This window comes from Tribolium castaneum, chromosome 1, assembly GCF_031307605.1.
Source record: "Tribolium castaneum strain GA2 chromosome 1, icTriCast1.1, whole genome shotgun sequence".
Classification (NCBI taxonomy): Eukaryota; Metazoa; Arthropoda; class Insecta; order Coleoptera; family Tenebrionidae; genus Tribolium; species Tribolium castaneum.
The window spans coordinates 20,321,615-20,349,504 of record NC_087394.1 but is presented as its reverse complement, the minus strand read 5'-3'; the positions used below and the strand labels follow the sequence as shown (position 1 = coordinate 20,349,504).

At 33.2% G+C, this 27,890-nt stretch overlaps 5 protein-coding genes and 1 long non-coding RNA gene across 8 annotated transcripts; 2 read left to right on the top strand and 4 right to left on the bottom strand.

The window, feature by feature from the left end:
* Positions 1-28: 28 nt before the first annotated feature.
* Positions 29-1,970, bottom strand: Vps45 (Vacuolar protein sorting 45). The gene has a single exon (XM_965180.4). The coding sequence runs from the start codon at positions 1,831-1,833 to the stop codon at positions 124-126; it is 1,710 nt and encodes a 569-aa protein (XP_970273.1). The 5' UTR covers positions 1,834-1,970; the 3' UTR covers positions 29-123.
* Positions 1,971-2,005: 35 nt separating this feature from the next.
* IleRS-m (Isoleucyl-tRNA synthetase, mitochondrial) lies at positions 2,006-8,703 on the top strand. Its single transcript, XM_008200921.3, has 13 exons — positions 2,006-2,254; positions 2,306-2,428; positions 2,479-2,623; positions 3,916-4,114; positions 4,166-4,270; positions 4,316-4,679; positions 4,726-4,962; positions 5,011-5,183; positions 7,169-7,301; positions 7,349-7,644; positions 7,695-7,908; positions 7,954-8,388; positions 8,438-8,703. Exons 1-13 carry the CDS (start codon positions 2,084-2,086, stop codon positions 8,666-8,668), a joined length of 2,826 nt encoding a protein of 941 aa, XP_008199143.1. The 5' UTR covers positions 2,006-2,083; the 3' UTR covers positions 8,669-8,703.
* On the bottom strand, positions 8,694-10,589 carry LOC103314553 (putative autophagy-related protein 11). The gene is made up of 4 exons (XM_008200922.3): positions 10,457-10,589; positions 9,776-10,404; positions 9,440-9,725; positions 8,694-9,390 (listed from the first exon to the last, which is right to left on the bottom strand). The coding sequence occupies exons 1-4, from the start codon at positions 10,496-10,498 to the stop codon at positions 8,701-8,703; spliced, it is 1,647 nt and encodes a 548-aa protein (XP_008199144.1). The 5' UTR covers positions 10,499-10,589; the 3' UTR covers positions 8,694-8,700.
* A 30-nt stretch (positions 10,590-10,619) lies between these two features.
* On the top strand, positions 10,620-12,906 carry LOC658612 (uncharacterized protein). 3 transcript variants are annotated; one of them, XM_064357952.1, is made up of 10 exons: positions 10,620-10,905; positions 10,951-11,029; positions 11,079-11,185; positions 11,234-11,293; positions 11,347-11,854; positions 11,907-12,093; positions 12,142-12,247; positions 12,297-12,498; positions 12,546-12,698; positions 12,744-12,906. In XM_064357952.1, the coding sequence occupies exons 5-10, from the start codon at positions 11,831-11,833 to the stop codon at positions 12,843-12,845; spliced, it is 774 nt and encodes a 257-aa protein (XP_064214022.1). In that variant the 5' UTR covers positions 10,620-10,905; positions 10,951-11,029; positions 11,079-11,185; positions 11,234-11,293; positions 11,347-11,830; the 3' UTR covers positions 12,846-12,906. The 3 variants fall into 3 exon arrangements, with proteins under 3 accessions (XP_064214022.1, XP_008199142.1, XP_970081.3); XM_008200920.3 differs by having other exon boundaries at positions 10,646-10,905; positions 11,073-11,185; XM_964988.4 differs by having other exon boundaries at positions 10,661-10,905.
* A 5,000-nt stretch (positions 12,907-17,906) lies between these two features.
* On the bottom strand, positions 17,907-19,283 carry LOC658535 (Gram-negative bacteria binding protein 1). The gene is made up of 4 exons (XM_964917.3): positions 19,049-19,283; positions 18,841-18,995; positions 18,617-18,780; positions 17,907-18,567 (listed from the first exon to the last, which is right to left on the bottom strand). The coding sequence occupies exons 1-4, from the start codon at positions 19,253-19,255 to the stop codon at positions 17,957-17,959; spliced, it is 1,137 nt and encodes a 378-aa protein (XP_970010.1). The 5' UTR covers positions 19,256-19,283; the 3' UTR covers positions 17,907-17,956.
* A 7,075-nt stretch (positions 19,284-26,358) lies between these two features.
* On the bottom strand, positions 26,359-27,579 carry LOC135267377 (uncharacterized). Its single transcript, XR_010335802.1, has 2 exons — positions 26,841-27,579; positions 26,359-26,786 (listed from the first exon to the last, which is right to left on the bottom strand). It is a non-coding gene; the product is annotated as an uncharacterized LOC135267377 (long non-coding RNA).
* Between the last annotated feature and the right edge of the window lie 311 nt (positions 27,580-27,890).

Here is a 27,890-nt window from a genome sequence, read left to right as displayed (position 1 = left end):
CACCCGCGAAATTCAAACACACTCAAAATGCTTTATTATCCTTTTATTAGATAATCAATTATTATTTATTACATAACAACATAAATAAATAAAATATACAATTCTCATAAGTCTGTACCGAAATTAGTCAAATCTAACATTACGGATATTTCTGGTATGTTTTCTGGGTAGATTTCTCGTAGCTTGTTCAACTTCAGCTAAAAAGCTCGTAGAATTATGGATTGTTGTGCCTCCAAGAGCAATATTAAAGCTCGGATTACTTTTGTTGAAGGAATGTACAGTTAAAGACTCCTCGTAGGTTGTGCCTCCGACCATAAAAATGATGATGTCTTGAGGTCTCCCGTTGAGAAAATGATTTCCAACGTAGGGATAAAGGCTGTCTTTCAATCGTCCCTTAACCAATTCTTCAAGGGTTTCATGGATTAAAGGTTTATGTTGCGTGTATACATTATCAACTCCACTTAATCCCTTAAAGAACCGCTTCGTGCTTTGAAGGGCGTTTTCCACGTTGAGAAAATCACTTTGTCTAGCGTGTGAACCCGCATATTCCAATATATTGACAATATTCTTAATAAGACGTTCGGAAACTCCTCTCTTTTTTAGCAATTCAATAAGTCCCACCACGTCATTGTTGCTGTGATTTTGATAGCGTAACGCATAAAGCATCACTAATTTTGCAATATCTGTATTTCTAACTTTATCATTGTTTATTAGCTTCTTGATGCTTTGCAAATGTGATGAGTGGTCATTATGTGAGGAAATCTCCTGCTCAATTTCAGACACATCAAGTAGGTGGTATTTATTGACCATTGAACTTAACTCACCAACGACTGTCACATGTTTAGTAACGTTTCCTGAGAGTTTCTTAAATTGTGGATAAGCTTCAACAAAATTCTTCATATCCGCGATACTTTCAATTTTTTGGTGGCTCTTGGCTTTGGCTTGGAACTGATCCATTAGTTGTTTGATATTCTGTCCAATTTCGCCGTAATTCAGAAAAATATTTTTGGCATAAAATGGGTCCTGTTCTGCTGATAAAACCACTTCAGATAATTCTTTACCGACTCCAGGGATTCCCGATAAGTTGACGCGATTATTATTGATTGTTAATAGTTCATGTACCATAGCTTGATATGTCCACTGGTTTAGGAGAGGAGTCATTGGGTCATCTCTTCGGTCCAAAATGAGCAACAAAGGGTGGCTGTTTTGGCCGAACGCAAACAATGACGATTCTTTATTCATAACTTCGTCAATTCGTGTTCCAAGGTCTTTGCAAAGCTTTGAATTGGCTTGATATCTGATTGCTGGACTCTTCTTCAATGAGAGGAGAACAGCAACAATTCCTTGAACTGTTCTTTGGAGAGCTGTAGGGTTCCAAGACAGACTGTTCATGCAAGTTGGTAAACCTATTGAAAACAGATGAGGGTTCACAGCTAAATAATCCATGTACAACTCCTGAACTTCCTTAACAACTTCTTGCTCATCATGTTCAGCTAAAATCTTGATGTCAGCTTTGGCCACAATGTTGCTGAAGTAGATGTAGTAAGCGCCGTACTTGGGATAACGCAATTCATTACACAATAACCCAATGTTTTCCTGCGTGGGGCGGAGGAAGACTAAACATTTTAGATAGCGCAGCCCCAACGAATTGCTCTGGTTTGGTGAATCCAATCTCTCGAGCAGGAAAACCTCTTTTTGCTGAATTTCAGACTGGCCGTAAACCATACTGATGACACTGGTTGTCTCCTTGTCCATTAATAAGATTTTCATTCCGGGTTCGCTCTCTTCGGTCATTTTGGTGACATATGCCTTTACTGCTGCTATTAGGTTCATCTTTAATAACTAACTCTTGGCATAACAATTAAATAACAGAAGTAGGTAAAAGCGGCTTTATCATCTTTCTTCAAATTGGAATCGATTTTCGAGACGTCAAACTAGAGACGTCAACGTTAGTAGAACTACAGTTTTGGTACAAACAATCTACTTTCTACGGTTGACTGGAGCTACGCCACCGTAGTTCATCTGTGTAAAAAAAAAATGTGAGGTTAATTCAGGTTATCTTATTTGAAAAGTAGCCGAGAAAATGATTTTGCGATTAATTTTGCGACAAAAAAGACATGTGAATTTTTGTTATTACTGCACACAAAATGAAAAGAAAAACAAGTACAGTAGTACAATATTTTTGCCAAAAACCAAATTTCCATTGAGGTTAGAGAACAAAAAATTGGTGGAACGTGACGAAAAAATTACTACTGCAAGTAATATTTTTATGTATCTGGTTCATTTGTGATTCAAACGTCTTTAGATTGCCGAATTTGATCAGTTGTACAAGTGGCAAAGAAGTTACTTATCGGAGCCTGAGTTTGTTTTACACGATGGACCCCCATACGCAAACGGAAAGCTGCACATGGGGCATGCTCTTAATAAAGTAATAGACCATTTTTACTTTTTAGGCTTAATTATATTTGAAATTTGCAGATTCTTAAAGATACAATTTTGAGATATCATATTTTAAAAGGGCACAAGGTCCACTATGTGCCAGGGTGGGATTGTCATGGGCTACCAATTGAATTAAAAGCACTATCAAAACCTGGCGCAGAAGCATTAGAAATTAGATCTAAAGGTAAATCAACTGTGTTACTACAAATTACCCACTTGTTCCGGATCTGGTGACGAACTGACAGTGACGTAAAAGACTTGAAATGCACCAACTTAGTTAAAATTATGAAATTAGTTGTCATTTTAACAATAATAAATAATATTAGCCAACACCAATGTCGTATCTTACCGTATTATTTTTCTTTTTAAGATGGATAGAATTGCAAAATAGTTATTAATGTTATTAATGATTAGATCTCTCATTGAAACTGTAAATTACATTAGCTATCAATTTTTTGAAGTACAACTGATTTGAAGAGAAAATTCGACGTTGGCATTTTTATAGTTTTGAAACAGCTAGTATATCAAATTTCAGTTCACAATAGAATTGCAACAGTGAATTTTTCTGAGTGAAAAATAAAGCACAAATAGAGAGTTTCTGTAAAGGAAACGAATTCTGTGTTAAACTAAATCCCAGCGACACGTTTTGAAAACCCACCAAAAACTGTCAATTTTTGCTTCATTTTTGGAACCCAAATTCAAATTTACTGACATGGGATATATATCCCATTTCATTTATATGTAGTAGAATTTTGCAACAGCGCATTTGAATTTTTTGGAGTGAAATGGAGCAATTCTACTATGAATTCTAATACATATAATAAATTTTGAGGACAAAGACACAGAAATATTACTGTTATTATTAATAATTTGTTCATTATGTTATTCTTCATCTTACGTATCTTATTATATTTTTTTAAAGACTAACAGTGGATTTGAAAGACATTGTATTACGACGCCTACGGGCAATTTCTTTTTCAATTGTAAACATATATTTAATGCAAAAATTCACTCATTTTTGACAATGTCAGTTTGCCACCAGATTTGGAATACGTTCTATCGAACTGCAAGTAAAAAAATGTGGTCAAGCGTGCTGTGAAAATTTTATGGAGATAACCAAGATAACGTCAGTACCTGTCAGTCATCTGGCAAATTTACAAATTTACGAATCATTTCATTTAAAACCAATCTTTTTTATACCTTTTCTAATTGTAGCTTAAAATGCGTCAGATAAATTTCAAAAAGTATCAACTGTTTGTGCTTATAATAAATTAAAAATTATGCTTTCTGATTTGCAAATGATACGTCTGATATACAATGGAAAAAGGTGTTGCACAAACAACAAATTCTGTTCGTGTATTCTGTATAATAATTTGTCCTTTGATTAAACATAATATACGCAGGACACGAAATTTTCACAACACTCTGGACCACGTTTTTATTACTTTACTCCCGATATAATTGTTTTGTGTTTAGCTAGGAGTTTTGCAAAAAACACTATAAAGGACCAAAAAACTATTTTTCAATCATGGGGAGTAATGGGTGATTGGAATAACCATTATGCCACTTATAATCCTGATTACGTTAAAATACAATTGAAATTATTTAACAAACTCTATCAAAAGAACCTCATTTATAGAGATTTTAAACCCATTTATTGGTCACCTTCATCAAGGTAGAAAATACTGAGTTATTTTCATTTTAAACGTACTATAAACAATTTCAGAACAGCTTTAGCTGAAGCTGAACTGGAATATAATGAACATCATACAAGCAAAAGTGTTTTCGTTAGATTAAAAGTAAACCAGTTTCCTAACAGAAGCAATGAGCAGTAAGTTACAAATTTAAGCCACAGCGGAGTAAAAATGTTTTAAAGGGTTTACGCCTTAGTTTGGACAACAACTCCATGGACATTACCGGCAAACCAAACAGTTTGTTATAATCCAACTTTACAGTATTGTTTAGTAAAAAATTCCAAAGACAATTGTCTTTATATTATAGCCTCCGATTTGCAAGCAAATCTGAGTGAAACTTTAAATACTGAACTAGAAAAAGTGGAAAACTTCTCGAGTGAAACTTTGTCACATTTAACATACGTTCACCCAATTTATAAAGACAGAAACATGAGATTTGTACCATCATCGCACGCTACGTCAAGTAAAGGCACAGGTCTGGTACATACAGCACCTGCTCACGGCCCTGAAGATTTTCTCGTAGCTCTGAATGAAAAAATGCAAATTGTAAGCACATTTTTTGAATTTTTCTCGATTTAATTGGAAATTTTAGGAAAATCTAGTGAATGATCTAGGGTGCTACAATACCAATGCTGGTAAAGAACTTGAGGGAAAGTTTGTGCTAGAAGACGGAACAGAAAAAGTTTTACAAATGATTAAAGAGGATATTGTTCATTTACACGATTATGTGCACAGTTACCCGTATGATTGGCGAACGAAAAAACCAGTCATTATCAGGGCTAGTCAGCAGTGGTTTCTGGATACAGATTCCATAAAAAATAGAGCAATTGTTGGTATCTACTACCTTGTATACTTCTTCTGAATTTATTCGTTTTAGGACTTGTTGGAAAATGTTGAAATTATTCCGAAGGTCAACAGCCAAATGTATAAACGCAACTTGGTAAATCAGATACAAAAACGGCCGTATTGGTGTATCAGCAGACAAAGAAAGTGGGGAGTTCCAATTCCGGTCTTCTTCAATAAATCAAATGATGAGGTTTTGATTAGCGAGTATGTGTTTAACTTTAAGACCGATTCCCTAATACAGTAACATACCGGAGCGTGATCTGATAAAAAATATTATACTAAGAATATTATGGATTTTGAACGTATAATTTTAAATTAATTAAAAAATATGCTGTACACAAGGACGTTGGGTTTTATGAATACTTTTACGAATAAATTCGAAGAACCTGTTTGGTATACACTTAAAAAGTTTGGGGACTTAAGAGTATCCTCCTTGATTCTCACCAAACACACGAGTATGAAACAAATACAAATCAAAATTAGTTATTTATTTGTACAAGACGATAAAGAGATTGTTTATCTACAAGTGAAAATGTTAAGTTCAAAAGTGACAAAGTCACGGGTCGACTTATTTCACGAGTAGATAAACAATCTTCATCCTCGTGTATAATACAATATTTTTTATAGCGAGACTTAAATTTTAAGAGAAAAAAATTATTGTTATTCCGTTAGTCTTTCAAATTAATATGTTGGTAAACATAAGATTACAAATTTCCGTTTTTTTCCAATAATTCAAAAATAAAAACGACACAACAAAGTGTCTAGCAGATAATTGTTCAGCATAAAAATACGCAAGTTTGCCCTAATTTAACTGACCTCGTATCTCTTATAATAACTGAGATCCCAATGGTGGAGCTCGAAAAACGGACACCTGTATACAGGGTGTATCAGAAATACGCATGTTAATTTTACTACGTAATAAAACTCATCAAATACAACAACTTTTCTGTATGACATTTTGCAAAATTCTTATGTATAATTTTCACTGTTTTTCTCATTTCTTTTGTGCAAACGAACCGCTTAATTGTTTAATAATTTGTTTGTATTCATAGCAACAATTTACATTGTTGTTTTAAATTGTTTAAATTATCCGTTTCTATCACAACGAAAATAGTTCGGTTCTCTTATGTTTGTACCCATAGGCGGGTACCCGTTTCAGTATGTTGTCTTTTACCAAATTTTAAGCAAATTTGCGAATTTTTTATTGAAAAATTACAAATAGAAAAGATGTTTTATTTGTTGAACTCTATTACCTGTTAAAATTAAGACACGTATTTCTGATACAACCTGTATACCTACAGGAAAAGTAATAATTAGTAATTGTAAAGTTTAGCGTTTGCTAAAATTATGTAAGTCACTCCAAAAAATAATGTTTTTTGTCAGAAATAGTTAACTAAACAAAAATTAATTAACTAACTAATTAATTAGTTAATTAATTTTATTAATTAATTAATTTTGGGACTAGTAACAATTTTTTACGTATTTTGTTTGTTTTATGATGACACTGGAGATAATAAAATTTTGATTAATTAATATTTTAATACTTCATGGCAGAATAGAAAATTTATTTGAAATGAAATTTTATTTTTTCATTTAATTCAATTCGCGATTCACTTCACATTTGTCGATGCAATGTAAATGGCAACTTTAGTTTCATTCGGGATTAAATTTAAATTTTTAAACTTGATATAGAAAAAAATTAAGTATTCATCAATAGAGTAAACACTTAGTTCTGTGACTATTAGTTTTTCAGACACAGTAAAAAATAACTTTACCAGACTCACCTTGTATATTGTTACTAGCGCCATCACGAGATTTGAACGTTGTTTCCCATAAAAAATTAAATTATTGAAATTTTTACCCCGTTACAGATTTGGTTTCAAATATTTGGTTTCAAGACAAACTGACCCGTAAGGTACTGATTTAATTTAGAAGCGACCGTTTTATTTATAATTTTTCTCAAAATATCTTTTTTTGTGGTACAGGTAATAAATATTCAATGAAACAATTATAGTATGAGAGCAGAAAAAAATTATTAATTCTAAAGTAAACGTTTAAAATTCCATAGTGTTGAAGTAGAATAAAAAACAAAACAATATTCTTGCTTCTACCAGAATTTTGATGATAAAGTTTCAAAAAATTGTTTGATGCATTAGAATGAAGAAAAAAAATCGTTTTTGAAATTTTAGGGATTTAATTCGGCATTTTTGCGTGCTGATAGACAATCACGGAACCGACTTTTGGTGGCAAATACCAACAAAACATCTAATTCCGGAGGAATTACGAAATGGGCTTCAAATCGACCAAATCGAAAAAGGACAAGTATAATTCAATTTCAGAAAGGTGCAGATGTTATCTCGCTGTTTTAGGATATTTTGGATATTTGGTTTGATAGTGGAATATCTTGGGCTAAGGCTCTTGAAGGCGACAAAGTTGCTGACATGTACTTGGAAGGGGTGGACCAGTTTACAGGGTGGTTTCAGTCTTCTCTACTCACATCTGTAGCTTTGAGAGATAAGGCCCCTTATAAAACCATTTACGTGCACGGGTTTGTTGTTGATGAAAAAGGAATGAAGATGTCCAAGTCTGTTGGCAATATTGTTGATCCTTTAGATATCGTTCAAGGAACAAAAAATAAAAAGGCCTATGGGGTTGATACGCTAAGGTCCTTATTCCATTTATTTGGAAAAAGTTAGTTAAATCAGTATTTTATAGATGGTGGGTGGCGTGCCATGCCAACCAAGATGCACTTGCTCACATCAGCAACAATGTCTTGCAAGCAAGTGCCGACGAATTACATAAAATTAGAAGCGTTATTAGATTCTCATTGGGATGCTTGTATGATTACCAGCATTCGAGTGTGGATTACAAAAACTTATCGTTGTTGGATAAATACATGTTGCATTTGTTGTACTTATTTCACGAACAAGTATGTGCAAATAGTTGCAGGACAAACATTACTAATTTTTTGTAGGCACTTGAAGCAATTAACGATTATAGATTCCAACAAATTTGCAAGTCTGTTATAAACCTATTAACTAATCCAGTATCAGCTCTTTATTACAACGGAATTAAGGATCGTCTATATTGCGACCCGCTTGATAGCATTTCGCGCAAATCATCTCAGTTCGTTTTGTTACAAATTTTTGAAATTGTGACTCAAGCGATCGGGCCAATCGTACCACACTTTGTTGAAGAAATGTTCCTACACTTGCCCCATAAAAATGGGAAAACGTATTTCACTTCAACTCACAGTAAAGCCGAGACTTGCTGGAAAAATGACGTTGTGGACAAAGTAATGGAAGTTATTTTAAACATCAAAAAAGAAATTAACAAAGAAATAGGTGCGGGCACACAAAATACAGTAGTTAAAATCGCTTTTTCGCCAAAAATCGAGAAACTTATTCTAGTAAGCAGAAAACTATGTTAAACTTTCGAAAATAATGTATTTCTTCCAGGAAACGACAACAAATGGTGATATTCAAACTGAATTAGAAAACATTTTTCAAGTGTCTGAAGTTCAACTGACTAAAGTTGACATAACAAGTGATTATAAACTCGAATTGTCTAAAAGTTTGCGATTTCCGTGTGCACGGTGTAGGCGAGTGCAATCCGAGTGCGAAAATGAATTATGTGAACGCTGTAATCGCGTGATAAAAAACTTAACAAAAACTGCAGTTTCTAACTAAATATTTGAATATTGAAATAAACGTGTTATTTTTTACCATTTTTGTTTTGAATTATTTGTTTTCTTGGACATGAATTCTCCATAACTCAGTCTCTCGCCGTCTACGTCACTGTCGCTTTCATTATCAATTTTACGTTTGCGTTTAGGTGGAGTTGGCATTCGTTTGGGCGTCAAAGACTTAGGAGGAGGTGTGGGAGTTATTTTGATACTTTTTTGTTTCGAAGCTTCAAGTCGCTGAATTTCCTTCTCAATATTGTCACATTGCAAGATCAGGTTTTTCATTTCTTGCTGACACAGTTCGTTGTCAGCGTTCAATTGAATCTTTTTCATTTCAAACTCTTTTAAAGCAATTTGGTGGCTTTCAGCAGCTTGTTGCAGATTTTTATTATCCAATACCTTTTCTTCAATAGCCTGCTTTAGTTCAATGTTTTCAGCAGATTCCAGTTCCAGCTGTTGCATTTTACTCTTGATTTCGGATAACTCCAAACTGGGAACTGTCTTTATTACGTTAAGCTCATTTTCTTTTTCACGAATTTCCTCTTCGCACTTTGATAGCAATTCTCGTAACTCCATTGATTTGTTTGTTAAACTATCAATCTCTTGTGAATTGTATGGATTATTTACTTCTTCGGCAATTTTTTTCTCGTTCTCATTAGCATGACCTGAAAGTGAATGAAGCTCATTCTCAAGTGCCGCAATTTTTGATGTGATATGTTCCACTTCCTACAACAAGAAATGAATAAGATATTCAAAAATAAACATACCCTTATACGTCGTTTAATGTTTTTATTTTTTCCTCACACGCCAAAAGTTCATTTTCCTTGTCATTTATAATTTTAGTTTTTGAATCAATATCCAAATGTAAAAGCTCAATTCGTTTTTTATTTTCTGCCTCAGTTGCTCTTAAACAGACTTCTGTGTTCATACATTTCACGTTCAGTAATTCTAAAGTCTTCCGCATATCAGCTTGTTTTTGTATAAACTCTTCTTTACTTTTAAATATTTCCTTACATTTGTGCGACAAAATTAGGACTTCTTCCGTCTCCGACTCAAGCAATCTTGAAAAGATAAAATCACCCATTTCAAAATTAAATCAACTAACACTTACCTGTCCTTTTTGATGATTTCGTCTTTTATCTCTTCAAATAGATTTAAGTTTGTCTTTCTATTTTCTTGAGCAAGTGTTTCCACCTGATGATTTTCCGTATCTACTTTATCTTGTAACATCTCAGTTTCCAGCTTAATTGTCTGAAGCGTCTTTTGCTTGTTTTCGAACTCATCCATAACATCTCTCCACAACTCCTCGTATTGTTTTTGTTCAGTTTTGATGTTACTGATGGTGCTTTCTATTTCAAGAGATTCTTTTGCCACTTTATCGCCCACATCCTTTTCCAAAATCCCCAACAGTTTAGTTTCATTGATAAATGTGTTTTCTAATCGTTGGATGCGCTCAGAGTTTTCATTAAAAGACTCATTTAATGCATTTTCTTCTTGCAAAATCTTATTCAATTTATTTTCGATTTCCTGAGCGTAATCATACACTTGACCAAAAAGTTTTTTCACCAATCTGCAATTTTCGTTAAAGGCATTTTTGGTCAAGTTGTTAATTTCCAATATTTCCAAGTTTTGTATGTTTTCTGACTGCGTTTCTTGCAAGCTTTCTTTCAGCTGATTTATGTATTCTTCGCATTGCTTTAAATTTAATTCGTAGGAGCTCAAGTTTTCACGCACAACACTCTGTAATAATTCGAAATTAGAACCGAAATAAACACGAATTATGGAATTTTACCAAATTTTCGATCACTTTTAACGTGGTCTCTAGAAGATCCATCTTGTAAGAAAAAAATTCTTAATTCACCGCCAACTTTTAATTCAAAACACCTTGAAATTGCGCATATGCGATAGGTGCACATGATTAAATGCAATGTTGCCACCGTTGCCATTGTTATTTAATCTAATTTATTTTTATTTATTTTTCTCACAAATGCAGCCAATTTTTGCAAACTCACGTTGTTAAACTACTGTTAAATCATCAAAAAGATTTTTAGTAAAAGGTTACGTAACGCGGCGTCGCACCACTAACTTTCCCAAGTTGAGTTGACCCTTCACTCACTTTTCACGTAATTAAAATTTCAAATTAGTGTGTTATTTTTCAAAATTTACATGTTTGCAACGTCAAAAACACAATGTATAATGTAAAAGGGCCCAGCAAAATTGTTGCCAAAACTACAAGACGAGGTAACCATTTGAAATTCTGAGGTAATTTTCTAACCTCAATTGTAGGCATTTCACAGAAAATGGATAATATCCGCGAATATACACGGAATAAATCGGTGGAGAATGAAGACAATGAACTGCCGGCGTATGTATCAAGAGTAAGATGCAAATTAAAGCTTATATTCAAGTTTTAGGGTACCTAGACCAGTGTTTCACAACAAAAAATCAGTCTCACATCAGCTGCACAGACAGGAAGTTATATCACCACAACATGAAGAAATTATAAAATTTATCAACGATTGTAAGTTTCTCTCGTTTAAAAATTGTTTTTTTAAGTGGTTTCTTACAGCTTGGAACAAGGTTTGTGCAGAAATAAGCCAAGATTCTGATGGTTGTGCTAGCCCTAAAAGTAAGTTTAAGCGCTTTGAAGGCAAAGTGTTTAGGTAATATTTTTTTGACCAGGTGATCAGTCAATTTATTATGAAGATGAGCCTCTGATTTTGGAGGGGTTTAAGCCATTTGATCTGGAATCGTGGTGGGGCAAACGTCTTTATGCATGCATTACTGGTTCAACAAATGGGAAAAACTAATTCTTCTGAAAGAGTCTCGTAGCTAGTCACATTTTTTGTTAAATCGTATGTACAAATATTTTTGGCTCTTAATTTTTAGGTGTAGTGTAGTTTCGACTTTTTTAATTTTTTTTATCAGGTTATACGGTTTAATTAGATTTTATGCCTTGTTAATTGCGAAAAGCCTCTTTGTTACTATTTTGCGAGGTTTTTTCATTTTAATTTTGTAATAATTACGAAAAAATAAAATGTGATATTTGTAATAATTTTTTGTTACCATGATTATGCCACTTTCCGATTTCTGCTTAAAATATTAAGTGAACTGTCAATTTGTATTCTTCAATTGATTGATAAATCAGTTTTTTGGATTTATTTTAATGATGTCAGGTGTAATTGAAGATGTTAGATTTTGCGGTATTTGTGCTCAAAAAGAAATACGTGAGTTGGTTGCAGGATCGTAAAAAATTTAAAGAACACGTTAAAGAGATGGAACAGACTGTTCAAACGCTTGAAAACAATCTAAAAGAATCAAATCAAAATGAAAAAGAGCTGATGCTTTCAGTGCAAAATGATCAGATTAAATACCAAGGAATTAGTAACCAGCTAAAGGAAGCGCTCAAAGAGAACCAACAGCTTATAAGTGGGCTCATTGGCATCCCATATCAACAATAATTTCTTTCAATTTCAGACATCTTGCAACAAAAAACTAATGATCAGGACACTTCTCGTACTAATTCTCAAGTTGATTTGAGCTCGTCTTGTTCCACAATGAGTATAGTCCATTTACAGTATAAGTAAGTTAAATGAAAGAAGGAAATAATTTACGCGTAACTGTAAAATAAGGTACGAAGAACTTTTGACTAACCACCACGGATTGTTAAAACTTCTCGACATAAAAAGCGAAGAAATTAAAAAAGTGCATGAAGAGAATGTTCGTCTGAAAACAGAAATTGAGCAACTCAGGCAAAATCTCTTAGAAACTGAAGAAAACCTGGAAAATCTTGAGTCGAAATTTTACAGAATGAAAGAAAAGAAAAACGAAAAGGTGTCCTTTTGTGAACGTTTTCTATTTTCTATCAAAAGTTATTTTAGATAAATAAGTTAAAAGCGCACAAAGAGACTTTACAAATGGTTCACAATCAGTTGGTTAATGTACTGGATAATCAGTGTATGGAAAAAGATAGTGTTATGTCAGATGAAATCAAGAATTGTCGAGATTCTGAAAAGGCCTTATTGTTACAAGAAGTAAGGAATTTTATTTAAAAATATTCTTCTGGCATATTTTCGCAGATACGCAAAAACAACATGTTGGCTTATGAAAATTTCCAACTTAATCAACAAGTGGAACTTCTACAATCAGTTTTGCGTGCCCAAAAGAAAAATGCTAAGTAGTTACTAGCTCCACTTAAATGAATGCTTTATTTTGTACGAAATAAATGCTCGTAGCAATTCATTTGCACTTTGAATTTTAAGTCTTTAGTAACTTTTTTTTCATTCTCAGGATGTAGTCATACCTCACACGACTTTTGTTGTTATAAAACTGAAAAAAAAATCAAAAAATATCTTTTTAACGGTATCCAGTCCAATCCCGACAGCGTCATGAACCTTGAAAGTGACGTCATCAACGACCGGGATTTGGCTTCGGCGCGACTAACAGTGACAACAAAATCAACCAGTGCCCAAAATTATTTTTTATGTTTCACTGAAACTGTGTAATCGTGCCTTTGCTAAAATCGATATTATAACCAGTGTTTAATTTTCTAATTCTGTTCCTGTTTAACCTGTCACATGATGTCGAATGTATTTAAAATTGCACAAAAATTTTACTTTTCTCAATTAATTTTCAATTAAGACGTGCATTAGATTTAGACGTGCAATATAAAACAACCCTAGTCACAGTACTTACTTTAACAAAGGAGTGATTTCACAGCACAATTTTCAGTGAAAATAAATTATTTACATAAAAAATAGTGGTTTTGGTTTTTTGTCGCCCTGGATGTGCAGAAAGTCGGAATGAGGAAGTTTCCAATTTTAAAAAATGTTATTATTTATTTTCAACAGAATATTACTCAAATCAAGAAATTGAATGCAAAAAAAATAATTCGATAGCTTTAAGAATAACAAAAATATAAGGTTCTTTGTCTGCCGATTTGACAGCGGTCCCGCTTTGAGCCTGATGACGCCACGCGGCACGGGACAGTCGAATTCGTTCCCAGGGATGGTCGAATTGGTTCCCGTCGGTCAGATAGTTCAGATAAAAGCTTTAAAGTATTATGATAACAGGAATGACATTCTAAGTGCATGAATAAATTCACAAGTTCAAAAACGTAATATTAAGGTAAAATCCATGGCCGAATCTCCTCGCTAAGTTGAAAAATGTTAAAATTGTTTTTGTAATTTGTCTCCATTTTAATGCTTTAATAGTATAAGAGTGCATGGAATTTAAAATTGACGGATAATTTAGAGCAAATGATGTAAAACCGAACAAGAATAGAACTCTAGAGCCACTCAGAACCACATTCTTTGTTTAATACTTGACACATATCTAAGTTCTCTCAAACTTTTTTCTCGGAGCACATAGAACCCCATCTGTAAGAATTCAATCTTTAATGCCCAACGTAATCTAGAAAAAGGAAATGCAATGGCAAACGCAAATTAGTAAACTGAGAACGATCAGAGCGAAATGAGCTTATTTGCAGAACATTTTACAAAATTTACGGGGAGCTTTGGGCTTAAAAAATAACATTCTCCTTTTTTTAAATAACCAGTTAACTACAAATAAATGAAGTTTGTTGTTGGATATCGTGCCAGGAAAATAATTACTTAAACATTTCTACCAGCATTAAATCTAAAATATAAACATATGTGACTTTCTATCTACCTGCTCATGCGAGAGCCAATTCCCCCATCTACCGGGAACCAATTCGACCACGACCCGCGGCACAAGGTAGCAGCAATTCACACACTACTGTTCTTTACGCATTGCACTGAGATCTCTGGATAATTTTATTGACTTAAAAGAAATAAATATTGAAAGATAGTGTTATTTTCTACATTTTTTTATAAATAATAAATATTAATTAATGAGAAATATTTACATTAATAAAATATTATTTTATTTAAAAAACTAAAAAAAAACTAATGGACATTTTTATGATTTTTAGAAGAAGCTATGCTTGCAAAATCTTTTGTACAAGAAATATGTAAAAAAATAAATGGTCTACAAACGACTTCTTATAGATATCGACTCTTGCATAAACAGAAATTCAATTTCTTCATTTGTCCACGCTTTTGAAGATTCGTTCGATGAATAAGTAAATGTGGTTTATAATTATAAACATAGAGTTTTTAAAGATATGAAATTACGGTTTTCTTGTTTTTTAAATTTGTAATGTTCTCATTTTTTGATATCAAACGGTTTTATAAAGTGAGATTTCTAAATTTTATTTGTTTTATTTAGGGCTTATAGTTCATTAAATATTGATAAAAGACATAGGAGTGCAATAGCTAAATGTAAAAAATTGGGGAATAGCGAAGTAATTTTGGAAACAAGTTAATTTTAACCAGATACATTCCTTCAAAGAATCGAATTTTCCACTCGCGGCAGTGGGTAGCTGAGTCAATTGTCAGTTGTGATGTCACATCTAGCGAGACCAGTAAAGCACGCGATCTGTCAAATTTCGAACTTTGAGGTCTCATACCTTTTTTATTTTTTGAATGAATTGTGAAGGACTTAGAACCAATACTCGAAGTACTATTATTAATAATAGACATGGTAGTACTAATTTTATCTAGTAACACAAATTGATCTGTACAATTTATTACATCTGAAACATTTAAAAAAAAAATTGTGAGTTACTTTTAGTTTTAAATAATTTTGTAGATCAAAATCTAAATGAAATTTGCATAACAGTTTGAATCAAATGATTGTAATGACATTGGTGCAGGTATTTCCAACGGTTTACTTTCGGAATTAATCGACATGACACAAACTACCAGAAAACGAGCAATCGTTTTAGAATGCAACAGCAAGAACGGAACTGCATTTGATGCATTTTTTTATAAAAAAATATTTTTAAAATATTTTCTTAAATTCCAAAATATTCCCTGAATCCATTTTTTTTATTTGAAATTTTTGGAAATTTATATGATGAAGTAATTTCATCTGTCTCCACTTCTCCACAGTTTGGAAAACGCCATGGAAACACACCAAGTTCGGATACTCGGTATTTTAATTTTTAATAATTATTATTGAAGGGTATAGGGACCTCAGTACACTTTGTTAAGAAAATGAGGTTGAGTTGGCATCTTACAGTTATTGAGAGTACTATCAGATAGTCGAGGCGGAAAATAGCAAATACAACTTTCGACTAAAGTGAAATCTACTAAAAGATTTACTTTATTGACGAAAAACGGCATCAGTCCACGTTGGAAAACTTGGAATCTGAGTTTAGTCGGACTAACGTCGTTTTTCCTCTGTTCCCTTCAAATGTACCTACTTTTTTAGGTATAAGAGATGACAAAAGTATACTTACTTAAATTTGTGATTTGATCTTTAAATATAGAGACATAACGTGTGCACAAACAAAAGTACAGTCCTAAAATTGAGAGTTGAGCGGTGGAAAATGTAAAACTCGTACCCCTATCCCAAGAACGCTCCAATAATGCTTCGGTAAATTGTGTGGTATGTTTACACATTTTCTCTCAAATTTGGTTGTTATAAATTATTTATGCAATTCAAAAAATTAATAGCTAATGCAATTTATACTTTCAATGAGAGATCTAATCATTAATACTAATAACTGTATTTTACATTTTATCAACCTTATTAAAAAATTAATTTGGTAAAATGCGACGTTGGTGTTTACATTCGGTTCACTTTCATAAAAACCATTGTGATGGAAATTAGGTACTCTTGGCATTAACTTTTATATGTTGTCATGGTAACAGGTTAGTCAATTCTAGAGTTCCTATATTGGAACTCCAGTCAATTCCACCACAATGGTTTTTATGAAAGTGAACCGAAAGTAAATAGTTTTGAAACAGCTAATAGGTACTGTTCGAAAGTTAAGAGATGAGCGGTCTAACGATTATAGAAAATAAAAAACGCTGCGATAATTTTTAAATCAGTTGTGTAATTATTGCAGCGTTTTTTTGGGATAGGGGCATGAGTTTTTCACGACTACATTTCTGAACGGAGCAAGTTAATATCGTACTCCACTGGTAGTGTGTATCTCTTCATAAAGTGCCCAGAGATTAACCAATGATCGTTCTCTTTTTTCCCTCTCTACTGAAGCTTTTACTTTAACTTCCTCAGGGCGAATTGTTGTACAATATGTACAGTACATACAACCACACTGACTTGGAGTTTACCTTTCTCGGGTGATAAGATAGAGGTCTTTTTTATAAACTTGCAAAAGCCAGTTTCTGGTGTAACTTGAGGACGAACTGTGTGACTTCGTGGAATGTTTGCCTGAAGGTAGCCTTTGGTATCAAAATCAACACCAATGTGTTAATCTAAAATAAGAAATGAACGGAAGACGGAAGTAATTCAGAGGGTCTCGATTTTTTCCTTTGATTGCTGACTTTTTTTATTCTCCAAATTCTAAAATTTAAACAGATTCAACCTCGCGCCAAGTTACCATCATGTGGTGAATGATGATTCAAAATTAATTCTTTATCGCGCCACATTTATTATTATTCCATTTAAAAATCGCAAAAAATTAAGTTATTTTTAAGAAATTTTGACACATGTTGCACATATTCGTACAGGTTAAAATAAATAATTAATATAATAATAAAATATAGTCAAAATGCTTCATTTTCAATAAATATCCGAAACAAGAAAATTATTGTTTAGTTGGCGTTATCAGAGCTCTTGATTGTAACACCCGTTAATGATCAAAGAGTCGGTTTATAGAAAGCTTTTTAAAAATTTTATTCGTTGTTAAAAGTTAACAACGCGAATGGACCAATCACATTTGTTCAATTTGATTACGTGATCAGTTAATCACACATTTAATTGCGGATTAAATTAATTGAGGCTTCTACAAACCGGTCCTTAAATTTGTAAATTTTTTTTACTTTAATTTCTTATATGTTAATTATTTAAATATCACATTGTTTTGTTAACTTCCTGTTCTGTTCCTGTTCCTGAAATAAAAGAGCCGAACTATTTTCCTTGTTATAGAAACGGACAATTTAAAACAACAATGGAAATTGTTGCTATGAATACAAATTGATTATAAAACATGGAGCGGCTTGTTTGAACAAAAGAAATGAGGAAAACAGTGAAAATAATAATTAAGAATTATGCAAAATGTTATACAGAAAAGTTGTTGTATTTATTGAGTATTGAGTAATGCGTGGTAAAATTAACACACGTACTTCTGATACACCCTGTATAACTACAAAAGTGCTGATCATAAGCCAGCTAGACGAAAAAAAACAAACTATTTTTATACGCATTTTATTTTTATTACAATTCAAATTCTCACTAATTATTACAACGCCCAGATTTTCACATAGTCAATTTTTAAAGCTGCATTATCAGTCTCCAGCTGCCACGTTGGCAACCACTGATCCTTTCCCTTCCAGAAATCCGTAGAAGCCGTTGGAGACGTATTAGCCCACGGTTTACCCCCAGGATTAGTTGCATCATCTGGGAAATAAGCTGTTCCTCCACACGCCAAATTCAAGATAATGTAAAATTCTTGATCAAACGGTGCCAACTTGGATTTGCTATGTTTCCAAGGATTGTCCAAACCAGTGGAATCAAAATTACCCCATTCCCAAAAACCACCTTCTGGTGGCTCAAATGTGGCCAAAGGCTCATTGTCGATAGCGAAAGAAATACTCTTTTCGTCCCACGTTAACTGATAGTTGTGCCAATCGGCGTCAAAACCATTCGGATCAAGTTTCTCGGTGTGTGTGAGACTGTACATGTTGTAATTTGAAGCAGGGCCCCAATGCAGTGTCGAACCGACCATTTGCGTTCCGATATTGACCCCGGAACCGTTGACTAAATTGCGATTTCCTCGACTTTCCATTAAGTCAATTTCACCAGAAACAGGCCAACCGGAGTAAAGATTCCATCTAGGTAAGAACCAAATCGCTGAAAAATTGAATACAGGTTTCGTGACATGTGTTAGGTTTAGTATTACCAGGCCACAACCAATCACCAGCTGGCAATTTGGCTCTTATTTCTGCTTTACCATATTTGAAAGAAAAGGAATTGACAGTGCGAATACGAGCACTTTTAATAGGGTTGAGGTAATTGGTTGGGGTACCATCCCTCACGCATCCATACCACTGAGGATTAGTGCACCTAAAATTCAACACTCCTGTAAGAACATTTTTTTCTATGTATCAACCATTTTCTAATTACTCATCAGCCGGAGAACCCCCGTTGATGTCTAGATGGCCAGACGATAAAAACTCTTCCCCCATTTCATCAGCGACCAAAGTTGGTTTCAGGTACAAAAGACCATCTTCAACGTAACTGTTATATCGGCTGTTGGCATACCATTCAAATTCCCAATTCTAATTATAAACAAATAAGTTATTCTATTAAACAAAACAAAAACGATACATACACCGCCACCTCCTAGAGTTAGCTCATGGCTCCACTTTTTCAAGTCAAATTCGTCAAACTCATCTTCAAAAATGAGATCCCCGGAGCAGTAAGGACCAGATGGAGCGTGGGTGCCACTTGCTGTTGTGGGACTAGGAGTGTCACATTGGGCTAAGGTGGATTTGAGAGAGCCCAGGAGAAGAACTGTACTGAGTAGTGATCTAAACATTTTGTTTGTGTTATTTGATTATGTGAGGGCTTTTATAACAAATTACGAAATTTATCAGTTTTTAGTTTTAAATTTAACCACTTATCAACACTTAAAACTATCTCGATGACAGCGAATAAAGTAATTTTGGATTTAGCAAGGTTACATCTGATATGATGTTTTCCATGATTCACGCTTTACTGGATACGATATTAAAAGATGGGTACATCATGGATTTACCCATTTCTCTAAAGTCATGAACTTATTTTTTATTGCTGGAAAATATGTTAAACAGTTTAAATTGCATTACAAACCTGCAGCAAAAAAGGTAAGAAGTCACAGGACTAAACATTGTGTAGGTAAAAGAAAAGGTTTTTTTTCCAAACATCGTAAGAGTGACGGAATAAGTTATATTTATATGATTATGCATCTAAACTATTTAATATGCTTGAGCAATAAAGTCTAGAAGACTCGATTAAACATAAAAACGGTGTAACTAATAATCAATTTTTTTACTCCAGAAAAAATTGGTTTGTTTCTAATAGAGTGAAAAACAGAATTGTCACGTGTGAATGACTTAATTATCGGGTGCTGTAGTGCTTAATCGTAATCTATACGTCAGGTAAATTTTTATATTCCAACGATTGGAAGTGGAATCAGTTAGTTTATTATTGGTTTTTAGAACCTAAAAGGGAAATAAATCATTAATCATATAGTATACGCGTATAGAAACTGAAACCAATAAATAACCCAAAAAGATTTCGCTTTTATAATTTTAGTCCAAGCATACGAGTTTTATTGACAATTTTGACAATTACACGGTTTTTACGATTTGACATTTCACAAGCAATAAATTAGAGAATAACCCTATACTACTGTGTTCTACTGAATCCCAGTGTTTTTCCTAATTTTACATTGAAGGCTACGAATATGTTTTTTATTGTGTTTTTATTATATAAATTAATTATTATTTTTATTATAATTATTGTAATGGAGTTTTCATCCGCTTACCTTGAACCTTAGGTTAACCACTTTCGAAATATAATGTATTTACATTTTTAAGGTACTTTTGCATTTTGCACCCATTAGCAGAAAAGAACTAAAATATCAAAATATTTATTTTTGTTTTTTTTTTTAAATATTCGTTACAAAAATTATTGAACCTATTCTACCTACATACAGCGTTAGGCAAAAGTACGGAACCAAGCGTTTTGTGCCTAAAGTATGTACCTAAAAAAGAACAATTAGTGCATCATCAACTACTTTAAAAAAGTGATTATTTTTTAAGAATAAAATTTTTCAAAATTTTTTTAGTTTTCGAGTTATTATTTTTTGTTTCCTAATGGCACCCTACCACGGGGGTTTTTTAGTAAGAGACTATGCTCTAGAAATTAATTTCAATTCAATAATATTGTTTTTAAACCAATGGTTTAAATTTCTAATAATTCGAAAACTAAAAAGAAATTAAAAACAAATTTTTTTTGAAAAATTAATTAGTTTTTTCGTAAGGTATATAGTGTAGACACAAAACACTTTTGCGGAACGCTGTATGTATCTTATTTGGAAAGCAATTTCTTACATTCGCACTTCATGTGAACATCACAAGAGGCTTTCTCTTATATTAGCCGTTTCAAAATTATAAAAACGCCAACGTCGCGTTTTTTTTCAAAATTAGCTGTTATAAAATAAAATAAATTAATAAATTATTCATGCAGTTAAAAAAATAATAGGTAGTGTAATTTATACTTTCAATGAGAGATCTACAATTTTATCAATCTTATTTAAAAAAATAATTTGACAAAATGCGACGGTGGCATTTTTATAGTTTTGAAACAGGTAATAGGTAGTAATAATAATGTTGTTGCTTATTCCATAGATTCGAGTAGACATAGTACACCTTAATTCTAAATGTGGTTACTATGGTACATTATTATGGCTTGTTTTTTATAAACAATTATAAATGTCGAAATCGGGTATAAAAGTAGTTCATATCGCTGTAAAAAGGAAAACTAAGACATTACATTTACATTACGTACCCGGGGATTTGAGATGAGCAATACACCTAGTTATATAAATTTCTATGCTTAAAGCCATACAACAAAAATTCGATAGAATAAAGTAAAAAGAAGTAAAGATAGAGTGCTCCGCACTCGTTTCTAAAACTCATCACTCACAGATTATGAACAACTTTTCTTTACTTGTAGAATAAACTACTATTAATGTCGTTTTTGGTTTAGTCAATGTTGACAATATAACTACAGTCAGTATAACTACAGGTATTGAGAATTTAATACTCCATGGTCGAATTGTTTCAAAAAAATATCCTCTTTAATACTGGATTAAACCCATCGCGACGATTGTTACAAGAATTGTTGTTATAATAAAGCGATCAGTAATAAATTCGATTTTGATCAGTATTTAATTAATTTTTGCACAGTAAAAAATTTAAATGACTAGTAAACCACGCACAGTATTTTATTAAAATTTGCCCAGTAAAAAAATCGTATATGCACATTATCTGGTTTCAGTTTGCACAGTTTAAATAATAAACGCTCAGTAGCTATCTCGCAGGCTGAAGTTTCGCCTCAGCGAACTAAAAAGAAATATACCCCTCGAACGATTAAACTCGAAAACGTAAAACTTGAAATGTGGAATTCTACACTATAGTTTTGAGATGCTATTATTTACTGTGCATTTATTATTTTTACTTTGCATCTATCATTTGTACTGTGCATTCACTATTGTTACTATGCATTTGTTATTTTTACTGAATTTATTATTTTTACTGTGCATTTATTATTTTTACTGTGTATTTATTATTTTACTGCACATTTATAATTTTTACTGTGGACCGATTATACAGACTCAGCAAAACTGAGTCTGTTGGCAACACATTTGAAAGTATTTTTGCTCGTAATTTGCAACATTGCAACCGAATTCTCTTGACAATTATTTGACGTACAACCCCATAAAATTGTTAAATTGTTGTTAACTGGAAGCGTACTCCATTGGTATTCTTTAAAATTTACATCCAGTGTTGCCAACAGACTCAGTATTTCTGGATCAGTCTGTGATTTGCCTTCATTTTAATGTAAATTTGCGACCGTATTTTTGCTAATTAAAATAAAAATTTAAAATCAATTTTTCAAGTTTCAAAATTGTGACATTGTACCAATCGTCACAAAAATCCCTAGATCGATTACTAAGAATTTTTGTTCAAAAATTGCGAAAAGCGAGCAAATCACAAAAAAAATAGATAAAAAACTCGTTCCATAATATCTTGAAGCACTCATTCTTTCAAATAACTCGTGGCCAATGCCAATCGTTTTGAAACTTGTTTTTTTTTAAAATGTACTATTTTACTTGCCTAGCAAATTTCCTTGCCTTAATCCGTGTTGAGCTGTTTAGCTCAATGTCGACTTCCACGAAGATCTTTTTTAAATTAGGACATAGGCAGTAATCAGTAATCACTGGGGGTTAGGTACGGTTAGGTACGGTCAAGTTATTCAAGTACACAGTTTTGCACAACAGCCTTCGCTTTTGCACACTGAACATTTGCGTACCCATCTTTGTAAAATTAGGAAGGTCATGAAGAATATCAAATACCGTATATTAACTCAGGTTATTTAGTTGTGGTAACATATTTATCCTTATATGCCATCTTCCGATACAAGATTTTCACCTTTTTTCGTATTTGCATCTGTGGTGCATGGGTCGTGTCTTGTCTGTCTTTTTTAAATTCACTTGACCACTTTTGAATCACACATCTTGAGGGTGTAGAATCTTGGTAAACATAAAGTAATCATTTTTTGATTTTGTTCTTGTTTTGTAAGATATTTTAATTTTAGGATTTTTGCTAGTATTGACGCGTGAGTTGTAATATTTCTCTTTGACTACGAATTTTGACCATATAACGTTGCAGTTTTGTGTGATGCTTGTTTGTCTTGTGCTCACCGCCGGTATTTAAATACAGCCATTATTTTAAATTCATTGCTCTTAAAACTTAAATACTATCTGGCGACACAAAGGGAACTATCGAGGATCATATCTAGTGTGAAATTATTTGTTAGTAAACATTCAATTCCGAGATTTCCGAGTGCACTTCACATACCCGTCTCTATAGAAAACATAATAGGTAAAAAGTGGCAAAAATCAAAATCACGCAGGAAACATCTGATAGGTACCAGTTTTAAAGCAGTATTGCAAATTTAATAATTGTGCTTGTAGTGGTCCTTCAAAGATAAAAATCTGTTACTACCCCACGGCCCATCATAGGTATCACAGCTACTTGGTAACAGTGACACTTATGGTTTTAAAATTTTAAGTACTAGTTTATTACTTTTATTTCCAATCTAATCTGACTAATCATAATTTATCAATAATGACATCCATTTCCAATCTCATCTGAAAGAATAATGCCCTAGGGTATTAGGGAGTTGATACTCATTGTGTTCCAATATACTAGGTGGGCAACCTTATCACGCACCTAAGAAAATCGCGGTTACTAATTAAAGAAAAATTTTTTGCATTTTACACGCCTGACTGTACGTTCGAAAGATATCTCCCCTAATTTTTTGGTAATTTTTCACTTGCAGTGAATTAAACGCACTTTTACATTTTAACTTTAAAAATTATTTTTATTTATGCGTTGCTACATGTGGCGTCCTAAATTTAGGTGACAATGTGAACTGTAACTGGAGTAAGACTGTAAAAGAATTCGTTGGGAATTCAATGTAGGCATCAGTTTTGTTGCAAGACTGTAAATAAGGGGCTTCCAAAAGGTCGACTACTGGTAACTGATCCCTTTGTTGGCAAATTATACCATCTTCTAATAAATCACGCGTCTGGTTTGCGTCTAAATAAAAAAGACCGATTATTTCACCAACCAAGTAAAAATTTATAATTCCGATACCAGCGTTCGATGGGCTAGCAGGTAAGGATTCATTTAGTCTAAAAACTTTGTAGGTAAATTAACAGTTAGTGCCCAAAAAGTCATAAAACTGCTACGACTTTATTTATTAACAAAAAATTGAATAAAAATCGAGAATGGTCCTTATCAATGTACAGGCTGGTGTGTAAAGTTTCATGATTTTCATTCCATTAGAAGTTGCGATTTTCTTGGGTGCACTCCCGGGGAGATGAAAAGGAACGACCAATGATGACTGCTTATTTTAAAACAAGGGTGTATTAATTAGGGATATCATCATGGTTAGTAGAGACATGGTTGCGCAGTAACTTTGTGGAGGAGTGGGAGAACCGCCACATTGATACGTCACAAGATTACAAACGAGTTGTTTACGTCGTGTTTTTTATGGTTTTTAATAAAAAATAACGATTGTAACCCAGGTGATTGGGCTTTAAAATGATCCGACCGACTTGAAATTCAACATACAAAAACAACATAATGATGGCTATCATTTGGTATTACTTTTAACCCCTTTGATTCAACCTTAAAAACATCCCCCAATTCTCTAGACGCTAGTCACCCCTATTTTGAAATATTAAATGACGCTCAATTTTTGGAAAAGAAAGAAAAAGCTTGTGTAACCGTAAAAAAATGTTGATTTGTTTTTGGGTTGGGGGTGGATTTTGAAATTTTTAATCACTGGGAGCCTTTGATTTTAAGCCAATTTGATTTAAACAAACAATACTTCAATTTGACTTGCAAAGGTAGAGGTCAAAACCAACATTACATATGTTTATGTTTAGGCTTCATCCCCTAGTCGCTAGCCACTCGTTTAACATTTTAAATAGCGCCTCCTACATTTTGAATCATTATTAAAAAGAAAAAAAATATATTAGACAGAAGGATAAAACTAATCTAATTGAAGAGAAAACACATAATTGTAGATTTGTTTTTGAGTTAGGGGTGGTTTTATAAAGTGGGGGGTACAATTTTGAGTTCTAATTAAGGGGATGATGTTACCTAAAACGAAAATTTTGCTAGTTTTATTGGACTCGCGCCTTCCAAGACGAATCTATATGTTCTTTATTTAAATTAAAATGGCTTAAAATCAAAGGCTACAAGGTACTACGACCAAAAATAAAATTACTTCTAACTCAAAAACTCTCCATAAGCTATGTTTTAGCTAATAAATATCGAAGACTTTTAATATGAATAAAACAGCAATACGTATTTGGACCAAACTGGCCCCAGGGGAGAAATGGCATATTTTCGACTAGGGGTTGGTATACAAACGTTTTGTCACGCAAGAACCTCCCCAAAGTGTGGCACCATATCTTTGGAATAGCGTTGTATATCACAATTTTCTGTGTCCCGTAATTATAATCTTCTCCAAGTCAAACAAACATGCATATAAATACATATGAAATTCAAAAGTGTAATCTCCTGACGTATTCGCGCGCCGTCTGCTAATTGCCTAAAAGTTATGGCGCAACCATGTCTCTACTCTCTACTAACCATGGGTATCTTCCTTCAGGAGCCTGGTGTGTAATGGTCGAAGGGTGTGTAGCGTACGGAATTACAGATTTCTGAAACAACTTTAAAATGTATGTTACTTCTACGTTTTGGATAATAGGTGGAAGCACTTCCTGGGCTAAGATTGGTGATTACAGTACTCCAAGGGAAATAGTGAAGACTGACTAAGATAATATTTCATGCCAACAATACAATGGGGATAGAAAATGATTAATCTGCAGTAAAATGCCAATTAGGGATTTTTCGGGTAAAGATGTTTATTGCTCACTTCGTCACACTTTTCAAAACAGACGTTGCCATGAGCAGATATGGAGCCTAAGCCGAACCAAGCTCGAAGAAATCCTAATTTGCATTTTACTGCAGACTAATCATTTTCTGTCCCCAACTGCATTGTTATCATAAATTATTGCTTTAGTCAATCTTCACTATTTCGCTTGGAGTACTGTATACTGAGTGTGTCAAAAAGGTCGGATAAACTTTTAAGCATAGCTGGAGAGTAGTTCAGAGATCACAAATTTGAAGAATTTTTTTTGTGCAGACATCGCGTAGCCAGTAATTCTTTAAAAAGTAATGACCAAAGCGGCTATGTTACCTCAATAGCGAATGTCGAAATTAGCATCAGCTACAAATTTTTCCTTGGAAACCGGAATAGATAGATATTTTTTACAACAATAGGGAAAACTAATTTAAGAACAAAACAATTTAATAAACAGTAAAATTAAAAACAAACAATGTATTTTATAATAAATGTTGAAATGTTCTGCCACTTGCTAATAAGCAGGCTTCGGCACAGAATTTGTGGTACGTTCTAACATGTCCGGAGTAACTGAGTTAAAGGCTACAAAAACTCGTTCTTGCAAAATGGCTAGATTTTACGGCACTGGTGGAGTAAATACAATGTCTTTGACATGGCCCCATAAAAAAAATCAACAGGATTTAAGTCTGGAGACCTAGCCGGCCAAGGAGTAGCACTGCCGCGGCCTAACCACCTATTTTCGTAATTTTCGTTAAACCATCTTCGAACTGGTACAGTGTAATGAGGACCAGCACCGTCCATTTGTAGTCACATTTCTATTCTGACTGCCAGAGGCACATCACCCAATAAATGATTTTCTAAATCATATTGCAAGAAATTATTAATTGGTTTTCTATTATTCCAGCTCATACCTTCAACGAAAATCTGTGCTGACGTCCCGTTTCAAAATTCAAAAATGGATTATTTATTGCGTAATAATGGTGTTTGTGTCTATTAAAGATTCCGTTGTTGGTAAATAAAGATTCATGAGTCCATAAATTTTTTCTTAAAAAGTCCACATCTTTATCAAGTATCCATTGAGCAAAAGCCATTCTCCGTTCGTAATCTGCTGGCAATAAAGTTTACTGGACTTTTGTATAATGATATGGATGTAGCTTTTCATCTCGCGTCACCCTATTAACTGTTTTAAACGGAATATTTAACAGTCTACCAACTTGACAACTGATGCTTGGATTTTTGGTAACCGCATCAGTTGTTGCTTCCTCTGTCTCAACAGTTCTTCTTACGCGAGACCTTCCAGGAAGTATTCCTTTATATTCCGGAATCGGAGTGCGATTTTCTCTTATCTGAAGTCTCTGATGGAGTCGTCGAAAAACATTAATTCTTGGTTGTCGTCGCTGGGGATATCGGATGCCATATTGTCTCACCGCATCTAAAGCATTTCCTTCACTTGCACCATAAACCAAGTACATGTCGCAGTATTCACTTGCCGAAAACATTATTGTTTTACAATAAATGATTTAAAATTATCAAAAAGATTGACACATTTGTTTGACACTTTGCCAAAAAATACCTTCATAGTTGTTTCCATAGAAATATTACAATGTTGTCACATGCTACTGCATATTTGATGCACTTTTGTTCACTAACTTTAACTTGATTAAAACCAAACTATGCCTTTAGATCGAACACAAATTTTCAATAAAATGTTTTTATGATAATGTACACCATATAACTAATACCATACATAAGTGATTTAACAAAAGAATTTTTTAAAATTACTTTACTTTTGTCCGATTGTGTGTGTGCTCGAACTCTGGAAGTGGTCATTTGACTGCTATCATTTTTTCAACTTAAGGCGGCCCCCGACAACTGTCGAAATCAAACTGTCAAATCAAAAAATATGTGTTTTTACCCTTTTTTACTTTTATACATATCTCAAAATGGACTACAATTTTCAA